This window comes from Chiloscyllium plagiosum, chromosome 1 (genome assembly GCF_004010195.1).
Source record: "Chiloscyllium plagiosum isolate BGI_BamShark_2017 chromosome 1, ASM401019v2, whole genome shotgun sequence".
Lineage (NCBI taxonomy): Eukaryota > Metazoa > Chordata > Chondrichthyes > Orectolobiformes > Hemiscylliidae > Chiloscyllium > Chiloscyllium plagiosum.
In genome coordinates this window covers 37,996,244-38,022,747 of record NC_057710.1, presented here as the reverse complement: position 1 = coordinate 38,022,747, position 26,504 = coordinate 37,996,244, and the positions used below count along the sequence as shown (strand labels likewise).

The 26,504-nt window shown below is 40.5% G+C and overlaps 1 protein-coding gene across 8 annotated transcripts in view; it reads left to right on the top strand.

The window, feature by feature from the left end:
• tcf4 (transcription factor 4) overlaps positions 1 to 26,504 on the top strand; it is a 459,054-nt gene that overhangs the window by 203,685 nt on the left and 228,865 nt on the right. For 6 of the 8 annotated variants that reach the window (XM_043674585.1, XM_043674258.1, XM_043674177.1 and 3 more), the window contains one exon: positions 19,441 to 19,576. The exons of the other annotated variants lie outside the window; for them this stretch is intronic. In XM_043674585.1, the coding sequence (XP_043530520.1) occupies positions 19,441 to 19,576 (136 nt within the window). The remainder of the gene's footprint in view (positions 1 to 19,440; positions 19,577 to 26,504) is intronic. 8 annotated transcript variants of the gene reach the window in all.

The following is a 26,504-nucleotide window of genomic DNA, read 5'->3' as shown; positions in this document are numbered from 1 at the left end:
CTCCTGCTCCTTGGATGCTGCCTGACCTGCTGCGCTTTTCCAGCAACACATTTTCAGCTCTGAGTGAAATGATTTGGTTTAATCTCAACATCAACTGAGGAAAAGTAATTTTTATTTTTTTTTTGCTTCTTTGTTATTGTCTCTTTCTTTTTTGTTTAAAATCCTGTCAAAATCTTGGAAGTCTTTCATTTTGTAGTATTCCAGCTTTTCCTTGCTTTAAGTAATTTTTAATAATTTTGTTCACCTCTCTTTCTGAAACTTGAATTATAGCACCCAAAACAAATCCAGGAGGAATTAACGTTACTCCCCTGGAGTGCTAGTGAGAAGTAGTTGACCAAGGGATTGTCTTCCCCTTAGGTTTCACACAGCAAGAACAGTCAAACCAAAGCAAATGTTGGGTTAAATTCACAAAAGGGCTCCAACTTTATAACTGATGAGAAGAAAATCTTAACATTCTGCATTTCTTCTTGAAAACTCAGGAATGTTGACTATCAGAAACTGCATTAACTTGGCTAGGATTTATGATAAACTCTTGTGACTTTCAAGTGTGGATAACTAAAAGTCTTAGAAATATTAAACAGAAACTAGAATAACAGGCAGTGCCATGCATTGCAGTATTTCATAATAAAATGGGATTATATTAAATATAAACATATTTGTACATAAAGTTAGTGTGGTGTGAAGATTCTCAAACTGTGGTACTTAAAATAATGATTTCCTTGCTGTTGTGGGTAAGTCGATACACTGTTCAACACTCTTCTACAGTTTGCCTCAAGGAAAATTTGTGTAGTCAGCTGGCTAGTTATCGAAAGACTCATTTTTCATTGACAGGGTATCTCCATTGCGCAACATGTATGAAAATAAGTCTAATTCCTGTATTTGAGTTTAACCATTGACCTGCATTTCAATTATTCAGCAGCAGTATCATAATACATACAATGACTTCCTCATACATACATAGTTCTAATGAGTTGGTTATTTTGCTTTTTATGGTGAGGTGCATGCTATATAGGGAATGTCACATAACATTGAATAACAGATGGCTGAAAACGTATTGCACCCGTGAACAGATGCTCATCCTTTTTTAAAATATAAATCTGTGTAATATATGCAGGCTACAGCTTTTGTCTGTCACGAATCTAACCTATTCTAGTTCTGCAGTAAGCGTGCATTTTTTTTCTTTAGCTGCCGCTGCATTTCCATTATCACTAGAGTGCATGGAATCAGCCAAGTCTGATTTAATTATTACAATGAGCAACGTGCACTGTCTGAAATTTCTGCAACTTCATCTCAGTAAGGGCAGTGAGAGAAATTGAACAAGGCAAAATTTGTCAACTTGCTTCATTTTTTTGTGCACATCTGTGCTAATATATTGCATCATTTCTCAAGAATGGTAGGCATCTGGGCAGTAGAACAGAAAGACCTAGAGGTTTGGGTACATAATTCTTTGAAATTATGTCACAGGTAGTTAAGAAGGCTTTTAGCATGCTTGCTTTTATTGCTCAGACCTTCAAGTATAGGCGTCAGGATGTCATGTTAAGGTTGTACAGGATATTAGTGAGGCCTCTTCTGGAATACTGTGTGCAGTTCTGGTCACCCTGCTATAGGATATTATTAAATTGGAAATGGTTCAGAAAAGTTTTTCCAGATTGTTGGGAATGGATTTTGAGGCTGGGACTTTTTTTTAACTATAGCGTATGAGGGGTGAATTTATAGGTGTTTATAAAATAGACAATAGACAGTACGTGCAGGAGTAGGCCATTCTGCCCTTCGAGCCTGAACCACCATTCATGGCTGATCATCCTTAATCAGTATCCTGTTCCTGCCTTATCTCCATAACCCTTGATTCCACGATCCTTGAGAGCTCTATCCAACTCTTTCTTAAATGAATCCAGTGACTGGGCCTCCACTGTCCTCTGGGTCAGAGCATTCCACACAGCCACCACTCTCTGGGTGAAGAAGTTTCTCCTCATCTCTGTCCTAAATGGTCTACCCCGTATTTTTAAGCTGTGTCCTCTGGTTCGGCACTCACCCATCAGCGGAAACATGTTTCCTGCCTCCAGAGTGTCCAATCCTTTAATAATCTTATATGTCTCAATCAGATCCCCTCTCAGTCTTCTAAACTCAAGGGTACACAAGCCCAGTCGCTCCAGTCTTTCAGCGTAAGGTAGTCCCGCCATTCCAGGAATTGACCTCGTGAACCTACGCTGCACTACCTCAATAGCCAGAATGTCTTTCCTCAAATTTGGAGACCAGAACAGCACACAATACTCCAGGTGTGGTCTCACCAGGGCCCTGTACAGCTGCAGAAGAACCTCTTCGCTTCTATACTATCCCTCTTGTTATGAAGGCCAGCACGCTATTAGCCTTCTTCACTACCTGCTGTAGTGCTTGCCTTCATTGACTGGTGTACAAGAACACCCAGACCTCTTTGTACTGCCCCTTTACCTAAATTGATTACACTTAGGTGGTAATCTGCCTTCCTGTTCTTGCCAACATACTATTTGTCTCACCATAATGTGCTGTACCTGCATGTAGCTTTTTGCTGATTCATGTACCAACATGCCCAGACCACTTTGCACCTCATTTGTGTAATCTCTCTCCTTTTTTAAATTAAGTTCTGTTTTTCTACTCTTCCTGCCAAAGTGAACAAGTTCACATTTTCCCACATTGCACTCAATCTATCTATATCTCTTTGCAAACTCTCTAGCTCCTCTTGACAATTTACCTTCTGACCTGTCGTCATCAAATTTAGCTGTCACACATTTAGATGTCCATTCATGTCACTGATATAGTTTCTAAATCGTTAAGGTTTCAACTAGTTAACAGCTTGGCTAACTCAAAAAAACATCCAAAATAGAAATTGCTGCAGAAACGCCACAGGGCTGGCAGCATCTGTGGAAAGGAAAGAGTTAACATTTGACATTGGTGACCCTTTTTCAGTTCAGCTGATCATTCAGTGAAATGTGAGTGAAAAGTATCCTCGTTGTCTCACCACAGACTTCTCACCTCCTTTTCTGTGTTTGGCTCCAGGCACAAACAGTTTTACAGAAACTTCGAGGAAAGCCTTTAAGTTTCGAGATGATTCGCTGGAAGTGGCACGATGGTACAGTGTATGGACCCATGCTGCCTCATCTGCAACTGATGCAAAAAGAGATCCCTGTAAGTAATCTAATCTAATCTAATCTTTCCCACCACTGAGGTCAGACTAACTGGTCTATAATTTCCTGTAATTTCTTAAAAAGTGGGACAACATTAGCCACCCTCCAATCTGCAGGAACTGATCCAGAATCTATTGAACTCTGGAAAATAATCGCCAACGCATCCACAATTTCTCGAGCCACCTTCAGTACCCTGGGATGTAGACCATAAGCCCTGGGATTTATCAACCTTCAGACCTAACAGTCTCTCCAACACCAATTCCTGGCAAATATAAATTCCCTTCAGTTTAGGTCCTTCAGCCACTGTTACCTCTGGGAGATTACTTGTGTCTTCCCCAGTGAACACAGATCTGAAGTATCAATTCAATTCTTCTGCCATTTCTTTGTTCCCCGTAATATATTCCCCGTTTCTGTCTTCCAGTGCCCAATTTTAGTCTTAACCATTTTTTTGCCTTTCACATACCTAAAAAAGCTTTTACTATCCTCCTTTATATTTTTGGCCATGAGGGGCATAGATAAGATGAATAGCAAGGGTCTTTTCTCTACAGTGGAGGAATTCAGAGTTAGGAGCATGTTTCAAGGTGAGAGGAGAAAGTTTTAAAAAGGACATGAGGGCAACTTTTTTTACACAGTAGTTCATGTGTGGAATGAACTGCCAGATGAAGTGGTGGATGCAGGTACTGTTAGAACATTTAAGACATTTGGATAACTACAATAATTGGTAAGGTTTGGAAGGATATATGCCAAATGCAGGCAAATGGGACTAGTTTAGTTTGGAAACATGGTCAACTTGGGCTAGTTGGACTGAAGGATCTGTTTCAATGCTTAATGACTTTATGACTCAATGACTATAACCTAAAAATGTGGACTTGTCCTTAAAAAGTCAGAAATAGTCCACTGTGAGAAAGTCTCACAAGATAGGCACTGGGCAGCAATGCAAATTTTCTTTGACCTTTGAGTGGATGTGTAGAAAGTTGCACCATTTCACCTTCTTGTCTAATGGATCTAGGAAGAAGTAGAAAACAAGGAGAGATTTTGTTTCTTCTCTACAAGTTTATATCTCATAATTGGTTGTAGTTCCATGCCTACCTCAGTTAACATGCTAAATGAACAACTCTTAGTCTGTGAGCCAAGTTTGAAGTATTGACAGGTGAAAGTAGCCCGGTTGTTATATATAGGACAAATACTCCACAGACTTGGAGAAACAGTCTGGACAAAAGAGTTTACATTCCACTATTCCACTACAACATTTGATAAAATGTAAATCATTTGAATAAATTTGGAATTAATACTCAATGATAGTGACCATGAAACTATCAGAATTTTATTTCATCTCATCTGATTCCGAGGTTGATAGTGAGATGAATGCTGGAGGACAATTAATCAACTATTGGGAGAAAGCAACCCAACAGGTATGCTCTTCCTATAAGATGTGGGAGATCAAGGAGAAATCCGACGTTCCTGACAACTGTGTTTGCACAAAGTGTGTCCACTGCAGCTCTTCTCAGATCACATGGATCAGTTTGAGTGGTAGTTGGACTCATTAAGGAGCATATAGGAAACAGAAAGCTTTATAAATAGGAGTTTCAGGAATGTGCCACACTAAAGGTTCAGCCAGATAGATGGGTGACTGTCAGGAGGGGCAGGAAGTACAGGAGTCCCCTTTGGCTCTTCCCTTCTCAAAAGAGTATACCATTTTGGATACTGTTGGAGGTGACGACCTCTCAGGAGAAAACAACATCCAGATCAATTCCATCATCATTGTCTCAGCAGGGAGGGTCAAAGTATAAGTGAGTGTTCAAGATAGGACATTCCATTGTTAGGGGCACAGATAGGTGTTTTAGTGGCCACAAGTGACAATTCAGGATGGTATGTTGTCTCCCTGATGTCAGGTCAAAGCTGTCTCTGAGCATGTGCAAGATATTCTGAAAGGGGAGGGTGAGCAGCCAGAGTGGTCCATATTCATACTAACAACACAGACAGGAAGAGGGATGAGGATTAGGTCTATTCAAAGAGAGTCGATGGAGTTAGGTAGGAAATTGAAATGCATGGCCTCTAGCGCTGTAATCTCAAGATTACTCTTGGTGTCACATGCTAGTGAGGCCAGAAATAAGAAGGTCGTACAGTTGAATATATGTCTAAAGAGCTGGTTAAAGGGGAGGATTTCAGATATCTGAATCATTGTGATCTCTGCCAGGGCAGGAGGTACCTGTACAAGCAGGACAGGCTATGTACAGGCGGGACGGGTTGTACCTGAACTGAAGAGGTACCAATATCCTTGCAGGGAGGTTTACTAGTACCACTTGGGAAGGTTTAAGCTAGTGTGGAAGGGGGGTGGGAACCAGAGCAGTAAGTCAACATGTGGAGTGATTGAGGAGAATGTAGAGGATAGGTTTAATAGGAAGGTCAGGCAGGGCCAAGTTAATCAACATTGTTGATCGGCCGATCTGAAATGTATTTATTTCTGTGCAAGGAGTGTAACAGGTAAGGCAGGTGACCTTAGAGCCTGGATTAGTTCATGGGACTAGGATGTTGTAGGGATTGCAGAAACTTGGTTAGGAGAAGGGGAGGATTGACAAACCAGGGTTTAAATAGAGAGAGAGATGTAAAAGAGTGTGGGAGCCGCATTACTCATTAAGGAGAATGTCACAAATGCGAGGTTGTGTGGGTATAACTCAGGATTAAGAAAGGTGTAATTAATGTGATTAAGGCTATACTGTAAGTCTCCCAATAGCTAGCAGAAGATTGAGGAAAGATTTAAAAACAACAGGAGTGTTGCAGTGGGTGATCTTAACTACTTCAGTATTGACTGGGAGTCCCTTTGTGCCAGGGGTTTTGATGGAGCAGAATTTATTAGCTGCATCCAGGAAGGTTTCTTGAAACAGATAGTTCAACTGGGGAAGGGGCCTTATTAGACCTTCTGTTAGGGAATGAGCCTGGTTAGGTGATCTAAGTTTCAGTGGGGGAGCATTTTGGGAACACTGATCATAATACCAATGATCATAGTTTTGAGGAAGTTATGTAGGTATTCAGTGAGGGTAGGGCCGTGGGTGTTACATGAACTTTATGGAAGCATTTGAGAAGATTCCTCATGGGAGGCTGGTCTAGAAGATTAAGTCATTGGGATCCATGATGAGTTGGTAAGTCAGGTACAATATTGGCTTGGTCATAGAAAACAGAGAGGGTAGTTGTTTTGTGACTGGAGGTCTGTGACCAATGATGTTCTACAAAGATCATTGCTGGGACCTCTGTTGTTTATAATATATATAAATTAATTGGGTAGAAATGTAGATGGTCCTTTTGCGGAGTTGTGGATAGTGAGGAAGTATATCAAAGGCTACAGCAGGATATAGATCAGTTGGAAAGTTGGGCGAAGAAATGGCGGATGGAGTTTCATCTGGACAAGTATAAAATGATGCACTTTGGGAGGTCAAATGCCAGAGAAAGATATATAGTAAATAGCAGGACCCTTCAGAGCATTACTATGCAGAGGGGTCTTGGGGTGCAAGCTCGTAACTCCCTGAAAGTGACCACACAAATGGATAAGGTGGTAAAGAAAGTATACAGTATACTTCCTTTCATCAGTCGGGACATTGAATAAAAAAGTTGGCAAGGTATGTTGCAGCTGTATAGAACTTGTACAGAACTTAGTTAGGCTACACTCAGAGTGTTGTGTGTACTTCTGCTCGCCACACTATTGAAAGATGGGAACACTTCAGGGAGAGTGCAAAAGAGGTTAGCCAGGATGTTGCCTGGATTGGAGTGAATTAACTATAAGGAGAGGTTAGACCAGCTTAATTTTTTTTCACTAGAACATCAGAGGGTGAAAAGTGATCTGAGAGAATTGTATAAAATTGAAGGGAATGTGGAGGGTGGATATTTGGAATCTTGTTCCAAAGGTAGAAATGCCAAATACGAGAGGGTATAAGTTTAAGCTGAGAAGGGGAAGTTTAAAGAGATGTCAAGGCAATTTTTTTTAATGCAGAGGATAGTAGGTGCCTGGAGCATGCTGCCAGGGGAGGTGGTAGAAGCAGATACCATAGCGATGTTGAAAAGGCATTTGCACAGACAAATGAACAGGCCCAAAATAGCAGGATATGGATAATATGTAAGACAGATAGGATTAGGTTTTAGAATGACATCATGGTTGGCATGAATATAGTTGACCGAAGAGTCTGTTACTGTGCCATACTTTTTTATATATAATCTTGATGCTGGGAGAGCTAGAAATATTTCCAACTACCTTCAGCCCGATGTGCTGAATAGATTATCCACTTTGTTGCCTCATGAAGGAGCCAATCTCAGATGTTAGTCTTCACCCAATAGATATGAAGAAACACTGACTTTACAAGGCACAGCCTTGGCTCAGGAAGCAGCCAAGTTCTGAGGATGACCGGGATTGCACATCCTGAGACTGTATAAGAAATCTGTAGCCTAAAGGGTTTTTGTTGCTGGATCAGATTTTATGGTCTGCTAACAACTCAATATATTTTCACTTTAAAAGATGCATTCTGTGATAGCAACATGGTTTTATTATCCTCAACAGAGGTTAGAAGGTTAATTCTGTATTAAAAGCTGCTAAATATGCTCAAAGCAATTAGAATTTGAGATGGAACCTAGGAATAAATAAAACATAAAAAATGTAATAAATTGTTGATACTAGAATAATATCGAACTTGTAAAAAGAATGAATGGAATAGCATGGAGGATTGGTACTAAGAGCCTTACTATTACTGATTGCATCAACCATTTAAACTTGATGTCATATTTGCAATGAAGCAAAACTAAGGAAGATAAGTTCTGTCCAGAAAACAAATAACTGGGATGCACAGCAACATAAAATCCATGAATGGGGAAAATGGATACAGGTGTACGTTGATGCACATTGGAACAAAATGTGGCCAGATGTGCACTGTTAATTTAAAAATCACACAACACCAGGTTATAGTCAAAAGGTTTAATTGGGAGCACACTAGCTTTCGGAGCGACGCTCCTTCATCAGGTGATAGTGGAGGGCTCAATCGTAACATAGAATTTGTAGCAAAAATTTGCAGTGTGATGTAACTGAAATTATACATTGAAAAATTGATTGTCTGTTAAGCCTGTCATCTGTTAGAATACAGTGATAGTTTCACTTCTTTCATGTGTAAATCACAAAACCCTTTTTTTTAAAGTTGCATTCTCGGGTTAGCTGTTAACAATGGTGATAACTAGANNAATCCAGGTGTTAGGGTCTGGAACACAGTGTCTGAGAGTGCAGGATAGGCCGGATTAATCCAGGGATTAGGGTCTGGAACACAGTGCCTAAGAGTGTGGGATAGGCCAGGTCAATCCAGGGATTATTGTCAGGAATATAGTGTCAGTGAGTGTGTGTGTGTGTGTGTGTGTGTGTGTAGGAATATCTGTGTGTGTGTGTAGAGCAATGGTGATCACCTGTAATGTGACATGAACCCAAGGTCCTGGTTGAGGCCCTCCCTATGGGTACCCAACTTAACTAGTGTCACCTAGGGGGCATGCAAGTGTCAAGGTGGCTGATAAGACCACCTTGGTCATCTGAATCTTTGGTCCAGCTATATTAAAGGTCTTGATTCTTCATTCCTCAGTCTTCATTCCCTCCTGTGTTACCTCCATGTCCTCTGTAACTTGCATGTCCTCCCCATTCTCCCATATCCTTATGGCACCTACATGTAAATTAGCCAGTGATCACAAAGAACAGAATTCAGGAGTGATGTGGCGATGAAAAACCAACTTCAAAAATCATAATAGAGCTTTCATTTTCGAGCTCTTGAGAAGATTTGTAGCTCGAATTGTGGATGAAGTAGTGGATTCGTTTGCTGAGCTGTGTGTTTTCCTGCAAACGTTTTGATGCCTCGCTAGGTAACATCATCCATGCATCTTTAATAAAATGTAAGTATTTTGACCTACCTGATATTTGTCCATCTCTGTTTATTGGTACTTCCAGTTCTGTATCTGAGTGGTTTGTCCACAGGATCCAGTTCAATGTGTCTTTTGATTGAGTTCCAATTGAAGTGCCAGGCTTCAAGGAATTCTCTGGCGTGTCTTTGTTTTGCGTGGGCTAAGATGGTTACATCATCCCAGTTGAATTTGTGTCCTTTATTGTGGTTGGAAATGAGAGAGTACTGGTCATATCTGTCAGTCAGTGGCGAGCTGATGCTCGTGCACTCGTATGGTCAGTTTTCTTGGTGTTTGTCCTATGTAGTGTTTTTGCACTATCCTTTGGTTTTTATGGACAAACTGAAAGAAGAAAACACTACAAGACCAGACACAGTAGCGACCATCCCATACATCAAAGACATATCAAAGATAACCACCTGACTACTCAGATTCCTGGGAATCTTAGTGGCCTGGTAAACCAGTAAACACTTTCCACCAGCTTCTCACAAAGGTTAAAGACCCAACACTCTCATCCAACTGGAAGAATGTTATCTCCAAGATACCGTGCAAGGACTGTGAAAAACACTATATAAGACAGACAGGAAGAAAACTGATCATACGAGTGCACGAACATCAGCTCACTGCTGCCAGACATGACCAGTACACACTCATTTCCAACCAGTCAACATAGGATACAAATTCAGTTGGGATGATGTAACCATCTTAGTACAGGTGAAAAAGAGATATGCCTGAGAATTCCTTGAAGCCTGGCACTCCAACCGTAACTCAATCAGTAGACATATTGAACTGGATCCCATATGAAAACCACTCCAATACAGAACCGGAAGTACCAACAAACAGGGATGGATAAATAACAGGTGGGACAGAACACCAACACCTTATCAAAGACACACTGATGATGTTTCCTAGCAAGGCAATGAAACATTTGCAGAAAAACTCACCAGCTCGGCGAACAAATCCACAACTTCAGAGCTTTCACTTAACATCTTAACTTTCCAGAAGTCATCAATCTGTTGCAAAACAAACAAGATTCCTTTTGCTAAACTCATCAAAGATGGCAAATCTTTTTACTCGCTTTGCTTAACTGTCAAAATGTGAACTCGGCGAAACCCCCCACACCTACTGCAATACATGAGATTGGATGTTATGAACTCAGCTAAACATTTATAATAGACTCAGCTATACTAATAGACCTAGGGGAAAGGTCAATAATGAAGTCAGTTGAAATTACAGGAATAGATGCCATCGGTATTTTGTTTTTTCCCTTTGCTAAAGCAGATGGCCAGTCAGTACAGGCCAGCATTGGGTGTCTGATTGTTTTTACTCTTCCTGATAGCTGCCTTCTGTGTACATTTTTCACTTTTAAAGACCTCTCAAATATACATTCTCTACCCTACACAAACTTACCTTCTGCATAAACTCATGACTCCCACTTTGAACTTTGAGGATGTTGAACTGCACCCCACCCCCAAGAAAAATGTGATGCGCCAGAAATCTGAATGTTTCTGGTAAAGTGAGATTAATATTTCCTTTGTGTGTCCATAAAGCAGACATTGAGCCAGTGGTTTAGGAGCTTGATGTCAGATCCCACTATGACAGCTAGTGGACTTTGAATCCAGTTAATAATTTTTTTTAATTGAAGACTGGGCTCAGTAATGTTGAACCATTACTATGAAAAAATAATAATTTGGCTCAGATCTGTGCTTAACTGCTCTGGGTTACATGTGACTCCATACCGACAGTGTGATTGACCCATAAATGTACCTGAATTAGCCTAGTAAGCCCCTGAATTGCGGCAATTAGGGATGAATCACAAACCTTGAATTTGCCATCGGTGTTCACGTTCCAAGAAATAATGTGCTATTTAAAACAGGTATGCAGTTAAGTTCTGCTTAAGGACTCCTATTTTTAATGATTTGTGGAGTCTGACTGACTCTGCGAAAATCCTGCCCAACAACACTTGCCATTTTCTTACCAAACCATAGAGCTGCTTTCTTATTGTAGAGAGGTGATGAGTGGTGGTGCAAGCTGAGGGTCAGCATGGTTCAGCCAAGGGAAGAGGTTGAGAAGGTGAGATCTTCACATTAACCTCAGGCAGTGTGGGAGTTAAACCATACTGTTGGCAATGCTCTGCATTTCGACCGACTGAGCTAACTATCCTAAATATAAATGTGAAGTAGAACCAACTACTTAAAGAAAATAAAGGAGTGGAGCACAGTTTCAAATTAATGAAAGGTGAATTTTAAATAAACCAAATTCTTTGCAGTAGAGTACTCAATATGTGGAGTATGGTTCCAGGTCAAATCATGGTAACAAAAACTTCAGTCATTTGAGAGTCAGTTGGAAGCTGGAGAGTGTAGGCTTTTCAGTTTGGCCATATGAGTGAAAACAAATCATAGACCCAGTATAATGGAAAAGAGTTTCACTTGACCCATCACATCTATTTAAATGCTCATCCAATGCCCTTTTGAGTACCTGAAATTGAACTTGTTTCCATTACACTTCCAGGCAGTGTATTCCAAATCCAAACTGCTTGCTGCATGAGCAAGATTTATTTTTCCTCAACTTGCATTTACTTATTTTGCAAATCAAATTTAATCTATGCCCTCTGGTTATCAATCTTTTTATGAGCCCAGAGCCAATTCTCCACATCTACTCTGTCCAGACGTCTCATGGAGGTCTTTCAAAAACCTCTATCAAACTTCCCCTCGATCGTCTTACCGTCAGGGAGCGGCACGGTGGCACCGTGGTTAGCACTGCTGCCTCGCAGCGCCAGAGACCCGGGTTCAAATCCCGACTCAGGCGACTGACTGTGTGGAGTTTGCACATTCTCCCCGTGTCTGCGTGGGTTTCCTCCAGGTGCTCCGGTTTCCTCCCACAGTCCAAAGATGTGCAGGTCAGGTGAATTGGCCATACTAAATTGCCCGTAGTGTTAGGTAAGGGGTAAATGTAGGGGTATGGGTGGGTTTCGCTTCGGTGGGTCGTTGTGGACTTGTTGGGCCGAAGGGCCTGCTTCCACACTGTAATCTAATCTAATCTAAAGCTTCACCAATCCATCATTATAATTGTTATCTCTGGCACTATTCTTGTAAACCTCTTCTGGACTCTGTGCAATACATTGACATCTGTCTAAACTGTGATGCCAAGAACTAGACACAGTACTACAACTGACACCTAACTGGTGTTCTATATCATTTCATCGTAACCCCCCTGCTTTTGTACTCTGTGTCCCAATTAATGAAGCCTACACTTTTTGAATAGTTCTGTCTACCTATCTTGCCACCTTTTAATTACTTTTGCATGCACACCCTGGTGTCTTTGCTCCTGCACACCCTCTAGAATAGTACTTGTGTTTTACACTGTCTTCCCATGTTCTTTCTACTGAGGTGTAACATTTTGCACTTGTCTGTATTGAACATCATCTGCTACCAATCCACTCATTCCATCAAATTGTCAATGTTATCTTGAAGTTGTACACTGTTTTCCTGACCATTTACAATTCTTCTAAATTTTGCATTCTCTGCACACCTTGAAGTTGTCTTCTGCACTTCAACATACAAGTCATTTTATATATATATATCAGAAAAAGAAAGTGTCCCTGGGGAACTCCACTGCAAACTTTTCTCCAGCCCAAAATGTACCCATGAAATATTATTGTGTGGTTCTAATCATTTGGTCAACTTTGTGTCCTCATAACTACTGCCCCTTTTATTCCATGACCTATAACTTTCCTGACAAATTGTGTGGCACTGTATTAATCACCTTCTGGAAGTCTATGTACGTTACATTAACAACCCTGTCCTCATCAAGCCTTTGTTTACCTTTTCAATAAAAAGAACTCCAGCACGTTACTTAGACATGATTTTCCCTTAACAAATCCACATTGACTGTTCCACACATTTTTTTCATGTGATATTAATTTTATCCTAAATAACTTTTTCAAAGTTTGTCCACCATTGAAGTTCACGTGAATGGTCTGTAATTATTGGGTCGATCTTTACAATGTTTTTTGAATGAAAGTGTGAAGTTTGCAATTCTCCAATCCTCTGCACCACCCCAAGTGCAGGGAATGTTGAAAGATTACTGACAGTGCCTCTGCATTCCCGCTGTCACTTCTTTCAATATCCTTTGGATACATCTCATCCGGTCATGATATCTAAGTAATGACAGCTCATCATCCTCCTTATCAAATTCAAACCCTTCTAGTGAATGAGTTGTCTTCTCTTTCATTGTGGGCTGGGCAGCATCTGCGTCAGAGATGAAGATAGATACAAAGCTTCATTTTAACACCTTAGCCCTGCTTGCTATCTATTTTTGGTCCCTAACTAGCACTACTCCTCTTTTATCACACTATTACAATTGATGTGCTCATGGAAGTCTTTGGGATTTCCCTTTTCTGTCAGATTCAACCAAGTGGTCTTTTTTGCTTGCATTTATCGCAAAATCTTGTGCATTACACTGTTGTGCAGTTAGATCAACTCAGAGCAATGTCAACCTGAATAGAAGTTGGGTTGGTCCTTGTTTGTAGGGTTCTTTTGAACCGTATGATTTACGATCATGCAGTCAGGTGCAGTGAAGAACTATTTCACAATAAATGTTATGTATCGAGATCAAATTGTTTCATTCTGGCTTTTTTCATTTTCTCATCAAACTGAGACATCATGATGTTATTATAAACATTCAGAAACCTGGACTTATGCACCAGCTTGAATTGTCAGAGTTGAACAGTACTGAATCATGTATGGAGGTGTGAGGATGTCTCCATTTCTGATCACTGTCCATGAATGGGAGCAAGAAGAATGTTTAGAAGAGTCAGGGTCAGTAGAGGGGGAAGCATTGAGGTAAAAACAATGACTGCAGATGCTGGAAACCAGATTCTGGATCAGTGGTGCTGGAAGAGCACAGCAATTCAGGCAGCATCCGAGGACAGGCTTCATTCCTGATGAAGGGCTTTTGCCCGAAACGTCGATTTTGCCTGTCCTCGGATGCTGCCTGAATTGCTGTGCTCTTCCAGCACCACTGATCCAGAGGGGGAAGCATTGCCAGGTTTCTGCTACGGTTACTGCATTGCCTCTATTGCTGATTGGAATATCCAGTTCCTGTGGCTACTTAGTGAGCTGCTTTGAGTCAGTGTTGTTTCTCGGAATGCCTCCTGGCTTAAGGCATAATCTGTACACCGGCTGAAGAATCCAAATAGGCATGACTAGCATTAACCAAGTATTCAAGGGACTTCATTGTTTACCTACTGCTGGTTGAATCCAAGTCCCCATGCCTCACCTTTCCTTCTGCAGATTTCAGTAGAAGGATTGGATTTCAAGCTTTCATTTGGTCAAGCAAGTGTGGAGGTATCAGTAGTGGATAGCCTGAGGTGAATAATGTTGCCGCAGTGGAAATAAATATTCTTTGTGATGTGAAGGATGTAGGTCAGAAACCTGGTTACTTGAGTTTGAGTCAAATGCTGAAGTTATGAAGTCTATCTCTACCCTAAAGCAGTAGTAGAGAGGAAGATGGAGATTCTAATTGATGCTGATCCATTCTAGTTGTGTCAAGGGCTTTGGCTTCAGCCTTTCTACTGTATCTGGAGAAGGTTGTGTATTGTCAGTCGTGGTTACATTGTAGAGGAAAGCCTTTATTGTCTGAGCTAGCTCCCTCCAGTTTATTAAGCTGGTCCCACTCAACCAATCTTTCCTCAAATCTCTGCACTTTATCTCTTCAGGTGCTTACCCAATTAACTTTTGAAAGCTGCAATTAAATTTGCAATCATCGCCCTCTTGTGCATTACTTTCCAGGTTCTGACTATTCTTTGCATTTTTAAAAAAATGTTATTTACTCATGTAGCCATTCTTTCTTCTGCAAATCATCTGAAATTTGTGTCCTTGACTTCTCAATTCAAGGGAAAAAGTTTCTCACTATCAATTCTGTCATGATCCTTCCTGATTTCAAATAGCTCTATTCAGCCTTCTTGCAGAGTTGCCCTAGCTTTTCCAGCTTTATTCATAGAACCAAAGTTTGTCAAATCTTGAACCATCCTTTCTAAAACCTCACTTGCCTTCTCAGTACAGTGGTTAGGACTGGAGATTTGGGCGGCACGGTGGCTGAGTGGTTAGCACTGCTGCCTCACAGCACCAGGGTCCCAGGTTCGATTCCAGCCTTGGGTAACCGTCTGTGTGGAGTTTGCACATTCTGTCCATGTCTGCGTGGGTTTCCTCCGGGTGCTCCAGTTTCCTCCACAGTCCAAAGATGTGCAGGTCAGGTGAATTGGCCATGCTAAATTACCCATAGTGCTAGGTGCATTAGTCAGAGGGAAATGGGTCTGGGTAGGTTACAAGTCAGCGTGGACTGGTTGGGCCGAAGGACCTGTTTCCACAGTGTAGAGAATCTAATCTAATCTAATGCTGCAGTTGAGGCCAAGCTCGTGTTTTGTTATAATTCATTGTAACCAGCTTGCTTTTTCAATCTGTGCCACCATCTATAAAATCTAAGAATCCCAGATATCTTTTATTACCACTGTCTTAACCAACCCTGCCATTTTCAACAAATTTTGCGTATATTCCTCCAAGTCTCTCTGGTCCTTCACTTCTTCTCTAATGCTACCCATATTTTGTAATGTCTCGCTCACTGATTTTACCAAAATGCATCCCTTCACAATTCTCTGCATTTCTTCTGCATAAGTTTGATTATATTCTCTAAAAATCTATCACTATCCTCATCACAGTTCACAATTTTGTGTCCTCACCATTTTTTTTACTATTCTATTCCGTGCATCAAATCTAGGTCATTAGTATATATCAAGGAATGCAGAATTCCCACTACTGACCTATGGGAAACCAGACTATATGACATCCTCCAGTCCTACAAGCAATGTACATAACCCTTATTTCAACTTACTCAGCCAACTTTGTATACATGTTGCCTTTGTTCTTTTATTCCATGGGTTTCTACTTTCCTGGCAAGTCTAATGAATGACCCTTTATCAGTGCCTTTTGAAAGTCCATGTATACATCACCCTAAGCAACCATCTATTTCAAAACAAAATCAGTCAAGTTAAACACAATTTGCCTTTATAAATCAACTTTGAATGCCCTTAATTAATCCACACTTGTCTAAATGACTATTTGTTTATTTTATCCCAGATTATACTTTCTCAAAGTTATTGTACTGATTAAACTGTTTGTTGGATTTTTTCTTCTGTACATTTTTAACAGAGAGCCATAGAGCTATACAGCATGGAAACAGGCCCTTTGGTCCAACTCATCCATTCCGACCAGACATCCCAAATTTATCTAGCCCCATTTGCCAGCATTTGGCCCACATCCCTCCAAGTCCCTCCTATTCATGTACCTATCCAGATAATACTAACAGTTCCATTATAAATGGTGCTAAGTGACTATTCCTCCCTTTACATCCTGTCAAAATATTTAGTTCATAGAGATGTACAGCATGGAAACAGACTCTTCGATCCAATCCGTCCATGCCGACCAGATATCCCAACCCAATCTGGTCCCACCTGCCAGCATCCGGCCTATATCCCTCCAAACCCTTCAACGTGAATTTACTGTAACACAGTTGAAGAATTCAGACTATTATTTGTAGAATGCAAACTTTTGCTCCCTGTATTGGTTATAATGTGATTCCAACTTCATTACTTTAAATGTTGCTGCAGTTACACGATTTTCTTATAACGCAGGGTTGCCCAGGAATGGAAATATCACGTTATATTAGAACCGACTGTACATATGTCTTCACTGATCTTTGTCTCTTCATATACATTTTGTAATTATTGGTCAATTTTTATGTTCCCTGCAAGTTTACTCGCATATTGTATTGTATTGTTTCTTTCTTAATCAATCCCTTTATCCTCCTTTGCTAAATTGTAAACTGCTATCGATCTTCAGGTCTGTTGTTTTTTTCCTGGCCAATTTTTATGTCTGTTGAATCTAGTACTATTTCAGATTAATATCACCCATAAATACAGAAGTTTCTTTTTAATTTTTTATCCCCTGTTTAATGCCATTTCCAACAACACCCTGACAGTTTGGGCTCTGTACACAACTCTCACAAATGTTTTTTGTCCCTTGGTGATTCTTAACTCTACACATACAGATTCCACATCATCAGAGCTAGTATCCCTTCCTCTGCTGCATTAACAGCCTGTTTAACCAAAATGCAACAACACAGGCTTTTCCTTTTTGTCTGTCCTTCCTAAGTACTGAATACCCTTGGGTCTTCACTTTCCATACCTGGTCACCCTCCAACTCTGTCTGTTGTAATCCTAACTATATCATACCTGTTTTAATTTATTTGTGTGATTACATTACCCACTTCATTGCCAGTGCTCTCCACATTAACGTCCAACACTTAAGACTTGTCATTTTAACATAACTCGTCCCATTCCCACTATTTTTTCCACTGTGATCCTGATATCCTGGCCTGTGATTTCTCTGCCTATATCTTTTCTTATTCCCCTTTCTATGTTTTGTTCTTGTCCTTGAACCCATCCCCCCCATCCTAGAATCTCATTTAAATCCCTTAAAATTGAATTCCCTATAACTATCGCATTCCCATACCTTTCATTCCTCCCCTTGGGGTTGGTTAGCTCAGTTGGCTGGATGGTTGGTTTGCAATGCAGAGTGATATCCACACCATGAGTTCAGATCCCATACTGTCTGAGGACACCATGAAGGTCCTGCCTTCTCAATCTCTCCCCTGGCCTGAGGTGTGGTCACCTTCGAATTAAACTACATCAGTCGTATCTCTCTAATGAGAGAGCAGCCCTGTAGCCCTCTTGGGCTATGGCAAAATTTACCTTACTCCTTCGCTGTGCAGCAGAGCTAACCATTCTGCAAAGAAATTTGATTGTTGCTGCTTTCCCCTGATAAGCCATTCCCTTGACAGTATCCAAACAATGTCTGTTTTGCTGGCGAATAGGCACAGGAGACTCCTACACTGCCTGCCCTACTCTTCTTATTGTGCATGGAGGTCACCCATTCCCTTCTTGCCTGCAGTGTGACCACCTCTCAGTATCCACAACACTGTTCCCAACTGCAACTCCAGTTCCAAAACCTAGGCTTCTAGGAGCTGCGGTTCGAGATGCTTCCCGCACACGTGCTGGCCCAGACACTGGAAACGTTCTCAGCTTCCCACTTGGAGCAGAAGAGCACAGCATGGACTTGAACTTCCCAGACATGACTCAACCTTTAAATTAAACTTTTTGGAAGATGCTTAATATCAAATACTATCACTTACTCTGGGGCTCTTATTCCCTGCTCTTCAGTACTATAGAAGGTAGTCCTTAAAAATTATGAACACAAAAAACAGCAAAAAGCGCCTCTTTCCCTCTTCATCAAATTCTCACTGTGCTCCAAAGTCTCAAACACACCCTTTCTCTCTGTCTTACTCAGGATGTGCTCTCTCCCAACTGCTCCACGAAGATAACTTAACTCGATATCCTTCCTAATTAGGTGGTGTCTTTCCCTCTTCATCAAATTCTCACTGTGCTCCAAAGTCTCAAACACACACTCTCTCTCTCTGTCTTACTCAGGATGTGCTCTCTCCCAACTGCTCCACGAAGATAACTTAACTCGATATCCTTCCTAATTAGGTGGTGGTCTTGTTGCAGTATTCAACTCAATTCTGTTGCAGTACTTCCATTTCTTCTTCACTCTATCTCAATAGTTATACTGTCTTTGACCACACAATGATGGACCCTCTCTCTCTCTCCAGTACTGTCGAATTCACCTCAATCGATATTGCCAACCCATTTTCTTTCTTTTTTTTTTCTTCATTCCTGGGCACCAATCGGCTCAGGCTTGAAGGGCCGAAGGGCCTGTTCCTGGGCTGTAAATTTTCTTTGTTCTTTATTCTTTTCTCCAGAGTTATTTAGTACCAAGTCCTACCTTCATTTTTTAAAGCCAGGCCTTTGTTATCACCACACCATTTTTTCCATATAACTATCTCCATCTGCAGCTCACCAGTCTTGTATACCATGTCAAATAAAGGCACTACAATCTTTATTTAGATCTTATTGCATTCTAACATTTGGATAGTTAGCTATTCAGAGTACTGACTAAAGGATCACTAAAAGAAAGAGCAATACATAATTCTGAAAGCAATTAACATTTGTTTAATAGGGCAAAAAGTCTCATCTTGATGTTGCCATAATCTTCTCCTCCTCCCATCATTACAGATCAATTGACATAAACTTGTAGTCATAATGGAATTGGTCAGTGGGTCCAGTACTGTCTGAAGAATGAATACGGCAGTCAAATGAAGCAGTAAAATTATGAATTGGTTCTAGACTAGCTATTGTCAGACAATAAGAACAAACAGGTTATCCTAACAATTTGTTTTTTTTTATTTACAGTCAAGTCTCCTTGGGCCTGACATAGGTATAGGCAGTCCAGGTGCCATATCACCTACAGGCACCAAGCCTGGCTCACAGTATTATCCATATTCCAGCAATAATTCCCGTCGGCGACCAATACATGACTCCTCAATGGGTGAGTGCTGTTCTACCTTTAACTTCCATTTTTGAACTCACCACTTTCATCATTTTAAAGGCTTCTGTTGGCCTTTTTGCAACTTTTGAAACAGTCCCATGAACTGATATCCCAATGAAAACTATCTTGGTTTTACTTTTGCTAAGTGTTGTAAATTATCTTTTGAGAAAGTGACAAGACTTCTTGTAAGATGAAGTGTGAGAAACAAATAAATTCTTACAGGAGTGAAAAATAAAAATTGCATTTAAGGTTTTTTAAAAAAAGATTCAGTGTAAAAGAAAAAAATGCATTTCAACTACTGGCTGCTGCAGTTTATCTTGCGGGTTCTGCCAGTTTTGAATTACTGCATTTCAGGCATTTGCTGGCATTTCTTTTATCCAGTATTACTGCAACACTACTGATGGAAAATATAATGTGATATCTCTCTGTCATGGCCATACAGTTTGAATTTGTCAATCCATAATTAGTTGGAAGGATTCAAGAGGTTATTGTCACTTTTCTGGTTGAAAAACAAATCAGAATTGACAACAGTTACCTAAGAATCCTGAGCAGAAAACCGAGATTTCTAAAATGCTTAATGTTTCATTAGGTCATGTAATAGATGGATTGTGTTCTACAGAGGTCCAGGTATGCTAGGGTCTGGATTTTCTGAGAAGTGACAATCTCTCACAGATGCAACTCTGTCCCTCCTTTTTTATGAAAGGAGAGAACTTGTATTTCTGAGAGTAGATTTCACTCAGGGCCCCTTCAGTAAGGTGGTGCTGTGCTTTCACTCTGACAGTTCTTTCAGAGAGAAAAAAAATCACAACCCTTTTCATAGCTGTAGCATTCCAGCGCTTAAAGAGTCAGAATCTCAGACAGTTGCTTTTGACAGTTGCTGTTAAACAGTAAATATATAAGGGAAGTGTGGGGTTAGGGGGCTAAGGATTGGTGTCTTAGTTGGGTAGGTAGTAGGCTGCCAGGGGTAGGTTGCCAAATGGGATGTCAAATGGGAGGTGGGTTCGGTGTCAAGTGAATAAGGTGCCAGGTGGCAAGATAAGTGATGTAGTGTTTAGGTCCCGATGAGTGGTAGGAATCGAGTCAGGGTAGCTGGTTTTGGGGGTTGAGTTGGGGTGTCAGGTCTGGTGTTAAGGGATGGCAGTTCAGGTGCAGAAGGAGGTTAAGAGTATCGAATCGAGGGCAGATATAGTGGGGTGCGAATCAGGAGTGGGAAAGGGCTTATTGATTAAGGGTCTGGGGGAGTCCAAGTGCTGTCAAAGAGATGCAGTTGGGGGTGAGTAAGGTAAATACAGGGTCAGTTTAATCATTAATTTGGGGGTTAAACTGTGTGATTACTAGCCTAAGTTTTCCTGAATAGCTATTTCCTTAATTTAAATAGAACCCTACAAATTGTCTGATTTAAATAAAGATTGTCAGAGGGTTCCAGATGTAGGGGAATTGACCAATGGAATATTCAGTTTTTCTCAAGCAATTTCTTGGGAGTCTGCTACGATAGATTCCACTGTGTCCCAAGTGCAATTTTCATCTATGCTGGAATATTGTCTGTCTGACCATAGGAAAATTCAGCCATTTGTATATAACTATTTTGTGTTGCGAGCAGAGTATCAATTACACAACATAATGGTACGTGAATTTTTGTATCAGGTCCTTTGAGCTTATAATTTTCTAAACATGGGCTATATCTGAAGAGCGTTTGAGCTTTATGAATTGTTAAGATGTAATTTTGTCTTAATAAAACCCAAATATAAAAACTGCATAGTACAAAATTAGTTTGACTTGAGCATGAATTTCCCCTTGAAACACCCAATACTATATTGGTACAAAAATGTTCATTTAGATTAATGACACATTAAGTATTTTGTCTATTTGGAAATGACTAGCTGCATTTTCCAAGTAGTTACAATTCCAATCAAATTGCAATTCCTGCTCATGTTTTTCACCATTACGACTCAATTCAGCTTTTCTGCCAGGAGATTCCAATCATGGCTCCTTCAGAACTGCAGGGTATTCCTGAAATTTAGTGGGTTCTTAGTCATGCAGTTAAACCATGCCCTTTACTGTATTCCGTCTCCAATTTAAATGGATCTTTTCATAAGGATCCCAATGCAGGGGAATTGCCCATCAGAATCTTCAACTTCCTGATTAATTCCCTCCAAGGCAACCTCATCAGGGACTCTGCAAGATCCCAAATGTGCAGATCCCATCTTCCCTGCAGAAATGACTGTGCGGCTGTTGGCAAATCTGAGCCAGTTATTTCTATTATGAAAGGTACTCATGATCATGATGATCATAAGTAGTAGCAAAACGTTTGGGAGATATAAGATAGCCCGTTACCATCAAGAGAGATGAGGTGAAGGAGGAGAGATGATGGTAACAGAAGGCGAGCAGTGGAGGAGGAATTGGGAAAAAAAAATGAGGAATGGGTAAAGGAGTAGAAGAAAGAAGAGTTGGGGAGTGAAGGGAGATGATGGGATCTGAGAGGATGCATCTTTCTTAGTGGAGTGATGAGGACTGGATGGATAGTGGATTTGTTCCTTTGCGATGAGAGATAAGGGGTGGTCTTGTATATTAATTTGTAGCTCAATGAAACAGGGAGAAGGTTCTTTCTGCTCCACTAGATTCTGGGACTATGAGAAATATGGTTGTATGGCTTCTTGAATTGAAGATAACTTCATAGTCATCTTTATCAATGATATTAGATTCCCTACACTGTGGAAACAGGCCCTTCAGCCCAACAAGTCCACACCGACCCTCCAAAGACTAACCCACCCAGACCCATTTCCCTCTGACTAATGCACCTAACACTATGAGCAATTTAGCATGGCCAATCCACCTGACCTGCACATCTTTGGACTGTGGGAGGAAACCGGAGCACCCGGAGGAAACCCACGCAGACACGGGGAGAATGTGCAAACTCCACACAGACGATTACCCAATGCTGGAATCGAACCTAGGACCCTGGTGCTGTGAGGCAGCAGTGCTCACCACTGAGCCACTGTGCCGCCCCAAAGGATATGGTGCTTTAAATCATGTGTCTGTGTCCTAAAGTTAACAATGGAGGAGACCTCCAGAGAAGATTTATAATTGATGTGAGATTTGTTATTTTTAAAACTCTTCAGGGATGGATACCTTCCATTGAAAATATTCTCCCAAATTCCCATTTTGTTCTTCTGACATATAAATGACTGAATAAACATCAAAATAACATAATATAAAAGATATCATGTATTTTTAATAAGTTAAAAATATTCACATGCACTGTTCCAAAGTTAGCAGGAATCATGCAGAAGTTGATTTACTGAAAATGTCTTTAAGAAAACTAATATGTAAGGAACAAGTTAGATAATTTTGGAATTTACATAAAGATGTGACTTGTTAGAATTTAATCAGCCTTTCTATACAACTGTTTCCTTAAATATATTTTTCATGAAGAGTGTTTGGATTTCAAGAGCTGCTGATCCCTACAGTTTTTATTAAAATTTTATAGAATATCCACTTATTGTTTGGTTGCTTTGTCCTGTCAACGTGCTTGGCTCCAAAGTCAAAGTGTGGCGCTGGTAAAGCATAGCAGGTCGGGTAGCATCTGAGGAGCAGGAGAGTCGATATTTCAGGCATAGGCCCTTCATCAGGAATGTGATAAAAATATGAAAATAATTATTCTGTTTTGCGACTAAAAGTTATTTGCTTTAACTTCATTTGTTTAGTTTTCCTCTTAGAAAATGTAATGTTGCAAATAAACCTTTAAAAAAAGCCACTGGTGGCTCAGGATAATGCCATGAAAGGTGAGTGCTTAGCTCCAAAGGTGGTCACACTGTAATTAATTACAGATAATATGCACAAGCCAAGTGATTCAGCATAATGTCATGAAAGCTGTGAGTGACTTATGAATGGCATTAGAGCTCAAAAGAAAAGTTGAATTTCAAGAAGTAATGTGATGTTGCTGCTCCTTTAACAAGGTTAGATTGTCCTTGGGTTTTATTTTCAAAGGGGGTGGTAAACACAGAGACTCTGAGAGATCTAGGTTTGATGAGTTTTAGAGCCAGTTTGATTATAGCTAAAAGATACTGGCTGAGGCATAAGGCTTTCAAGTTTAAATAAAACACTTGTACAATGAAAGGAGGGTGGCCAGTTCTGCCTGCTCAGCTTTACTCTGGTTTGGTTTGGTTTTAGCAGGCAGTCAGTTGTGAAGCTGCTAAACCCAAAGAAATAGGTCCATGCTAATCCTCTCTCTCTCTCTCTCTCTCTCTCTCTGTGTCTGACATCTCTCCTGTAAGACCCTATGTTTGATTTTTCCTTTTGTTTTTTGCCAAGAGATGTTTATGGGGATGGTTGAAAATATTTGGAACAGCATCATTAAGTTGGGATAACCTTTTGGGTTTTCGGATAGGTTAAGTTATTCTACATTCTGTTCTTTTTTGGTTTGTGTTTTATTCGAAAATATTGCAAATTAATTATGTTTGGTGTAAAACTAAGTGGTTGGGCTAGCTGCATCACTCCTGGAATATCCACACTACACCTGCTTAAAGCACCTAGCAAAGTTAGGGTCCAGGCTGCTTTCTTGAAATGTTTTGAGGGGGTCTGGCCTGGTCCAAAATAGTAATTAGAATTCTATCTCTGTTCCTAGTAGCTTGAGATTCACTCTTGTATTTCACGACGTTACCATGAGCCACCAATTTTTTTAAAGGATTATTTGCAACATTTCTAAGAGGAAAAGTTAAAGCAAATACCTTTTGGTCCCAAAGTAGATTGTCAATAATTATTTTCATTTTTTTTGGCATTCTCTTGCTGAAAGTGATGTAACCTGAAAGAAAAGAAGTCAAGAAAGTGACAGAATTCAAGCTATGTGGATCACGTGTGCGTTGTAATAATATCCTGTCTGTAAAACAGCCCAATTCAGAGCATTATACTAAACTCAAATGTATCACAAAAGCCCTCTCCTGAACCTGCAGTATGCTTCACACAAACATTTGACTATAATTTAGGAGCGTGAGGAGGCCATGCAACCCTCGAGCCTGCTCCACCATTGAAAACTATCATTAATGATCTGCTTGCTTTCAAATTCCACATTTCCATCCACCCTATAAACTTAGAATTTTATTAGTCAAAGGAATCTATCTGTGCTTTTAAAAAATGTTAACTGACATGGCCTCCATTACCTTCTGAGGCAGAGCGTTCCAAAATAATCCTCTGAGAGAAAATAAAATCTGCTTATCTTTGTCCTGAAAGAGTGAGTACCTACTTTAAAAATGTGCCCTCTCATTCTGGACTGACCTAAAAGATGAAAAGTCCTTTTCGTGTCCAACTTGTCAAGACTGTTTAGCATCTTACATGCTTCACTCAAGTCACTCCTCACCCATAGAATCCCTATAATGTGGAAGCAGGCCATTCGGCTCATTCAGACCATGCCAGTCCTCCAAAGAGCATCCCATCCAGACTCACCTCCCTACTCTATCCCCATAACCCTGCATTTCCCATGGCTAATGCACCTAGCCTATACATCCCTGGACACTACAGCCAACTTAGCATGGCCAATCCACCTAACCTGTACATCTTTGAACTGTGAGAGGAAGCCAGAGCACTCAAAGGAAACCCATGGCAGACATGGTGAGAATGTGCAAACTCCACACACAGTCGCTCGAGGGTGGAATCAAGCCCAGGTTCCTGGTGCTTAAGGCAGCTGTGCTAACCACTGAGCTACCATGCTGTCATGCAGAATGTTCCAAACATTTGAACATAAATTGAACTCCAATTGAAATAAGCCCAGTCTATATAACCTTTCCTCATAGAACAACCCACCTATTCCACGTATTAATTTAGTAAACCTACTAGATGACCTTTGGAAATAGTGAAATATTTTCAATGTCCCCTGAAGAGATTAAATAGGAGAGGAATTATCCATAACAGGACAACATAAGTAGCATGTGGAAGGGACCCATTTCTCACAAAGGATGTATATTTGTTTTCATAGAATACCTACAGCGTGGAAACAGGCCATTTGGCCCAATAAGTCCACACCTACCCTCCAAAGAGTATCCCACCCAGACTCATACCCCTACTCTATTACTCTACATTTCCCCTGACTACTGCGCCTAACCTACAAGTATCTGAACACTATGGGCAATTTAGCTTGGCTAATTCCCCTAACCTTCATATGTTTGGACTGTGGGAGGAAACCAGAGTACCCAGAGGAAACCCACGCAGTTGTGCTGACCTTGGAGAGTTTTCAGAGGATGTTTCCAAGAATGATCGCTGGGATTTCTGACTTCTCACATGAGGAACAGTTGAGAACTCGGGGTCTGTACTTGATTGAGTTGGTAAGAATTGAGAGGATGTGATCTGATTAAAACATATAGACTACTGAGAAGCCTGGATAGAGTGAATGTGGAGTTGATGTTTCCACTAGTCGGAGAGACTAGGACCCAAAGGCACAGCCTCAGAGTGAAGGGATGACCCTTTAGAACTGAGATGAAGAGGAATTACTTTAGCCAGAAGGTTGTTAATCTATGGAACTCATTGTCATATAGGGCTGTGGAGGCTAAGTTATTGAGTGTATTTAAGGCAGAGGTAGATATGTTCTTAAGATAGATTGGTAAGGGGATCAAGGATTACAGAGAGAAGGCTGGAGAATGGGTTTGAGAAACAAATTAGCCATGACTGAATGACAAGGCAGACTGGCCTAAATCTGCTCCTACATTTTCTGGTCTTGTGCAGGCTTGTTTGCTGAATAATCTCATTTCAATCTACTTAAGATGAAAAAAGATGGAATGACATCAGAGGCCTGAAGAACAAAGGTTAAACAGTTTAACACTGGAATACAAACTTTGAGTTGATTTCATTTCTCAGCCAATACTCATTCTCTATAAATATATACTTAGGAATTGCTGAGAATTATCCAGATTGTAAGATTATGAACCATGACAACAATTGC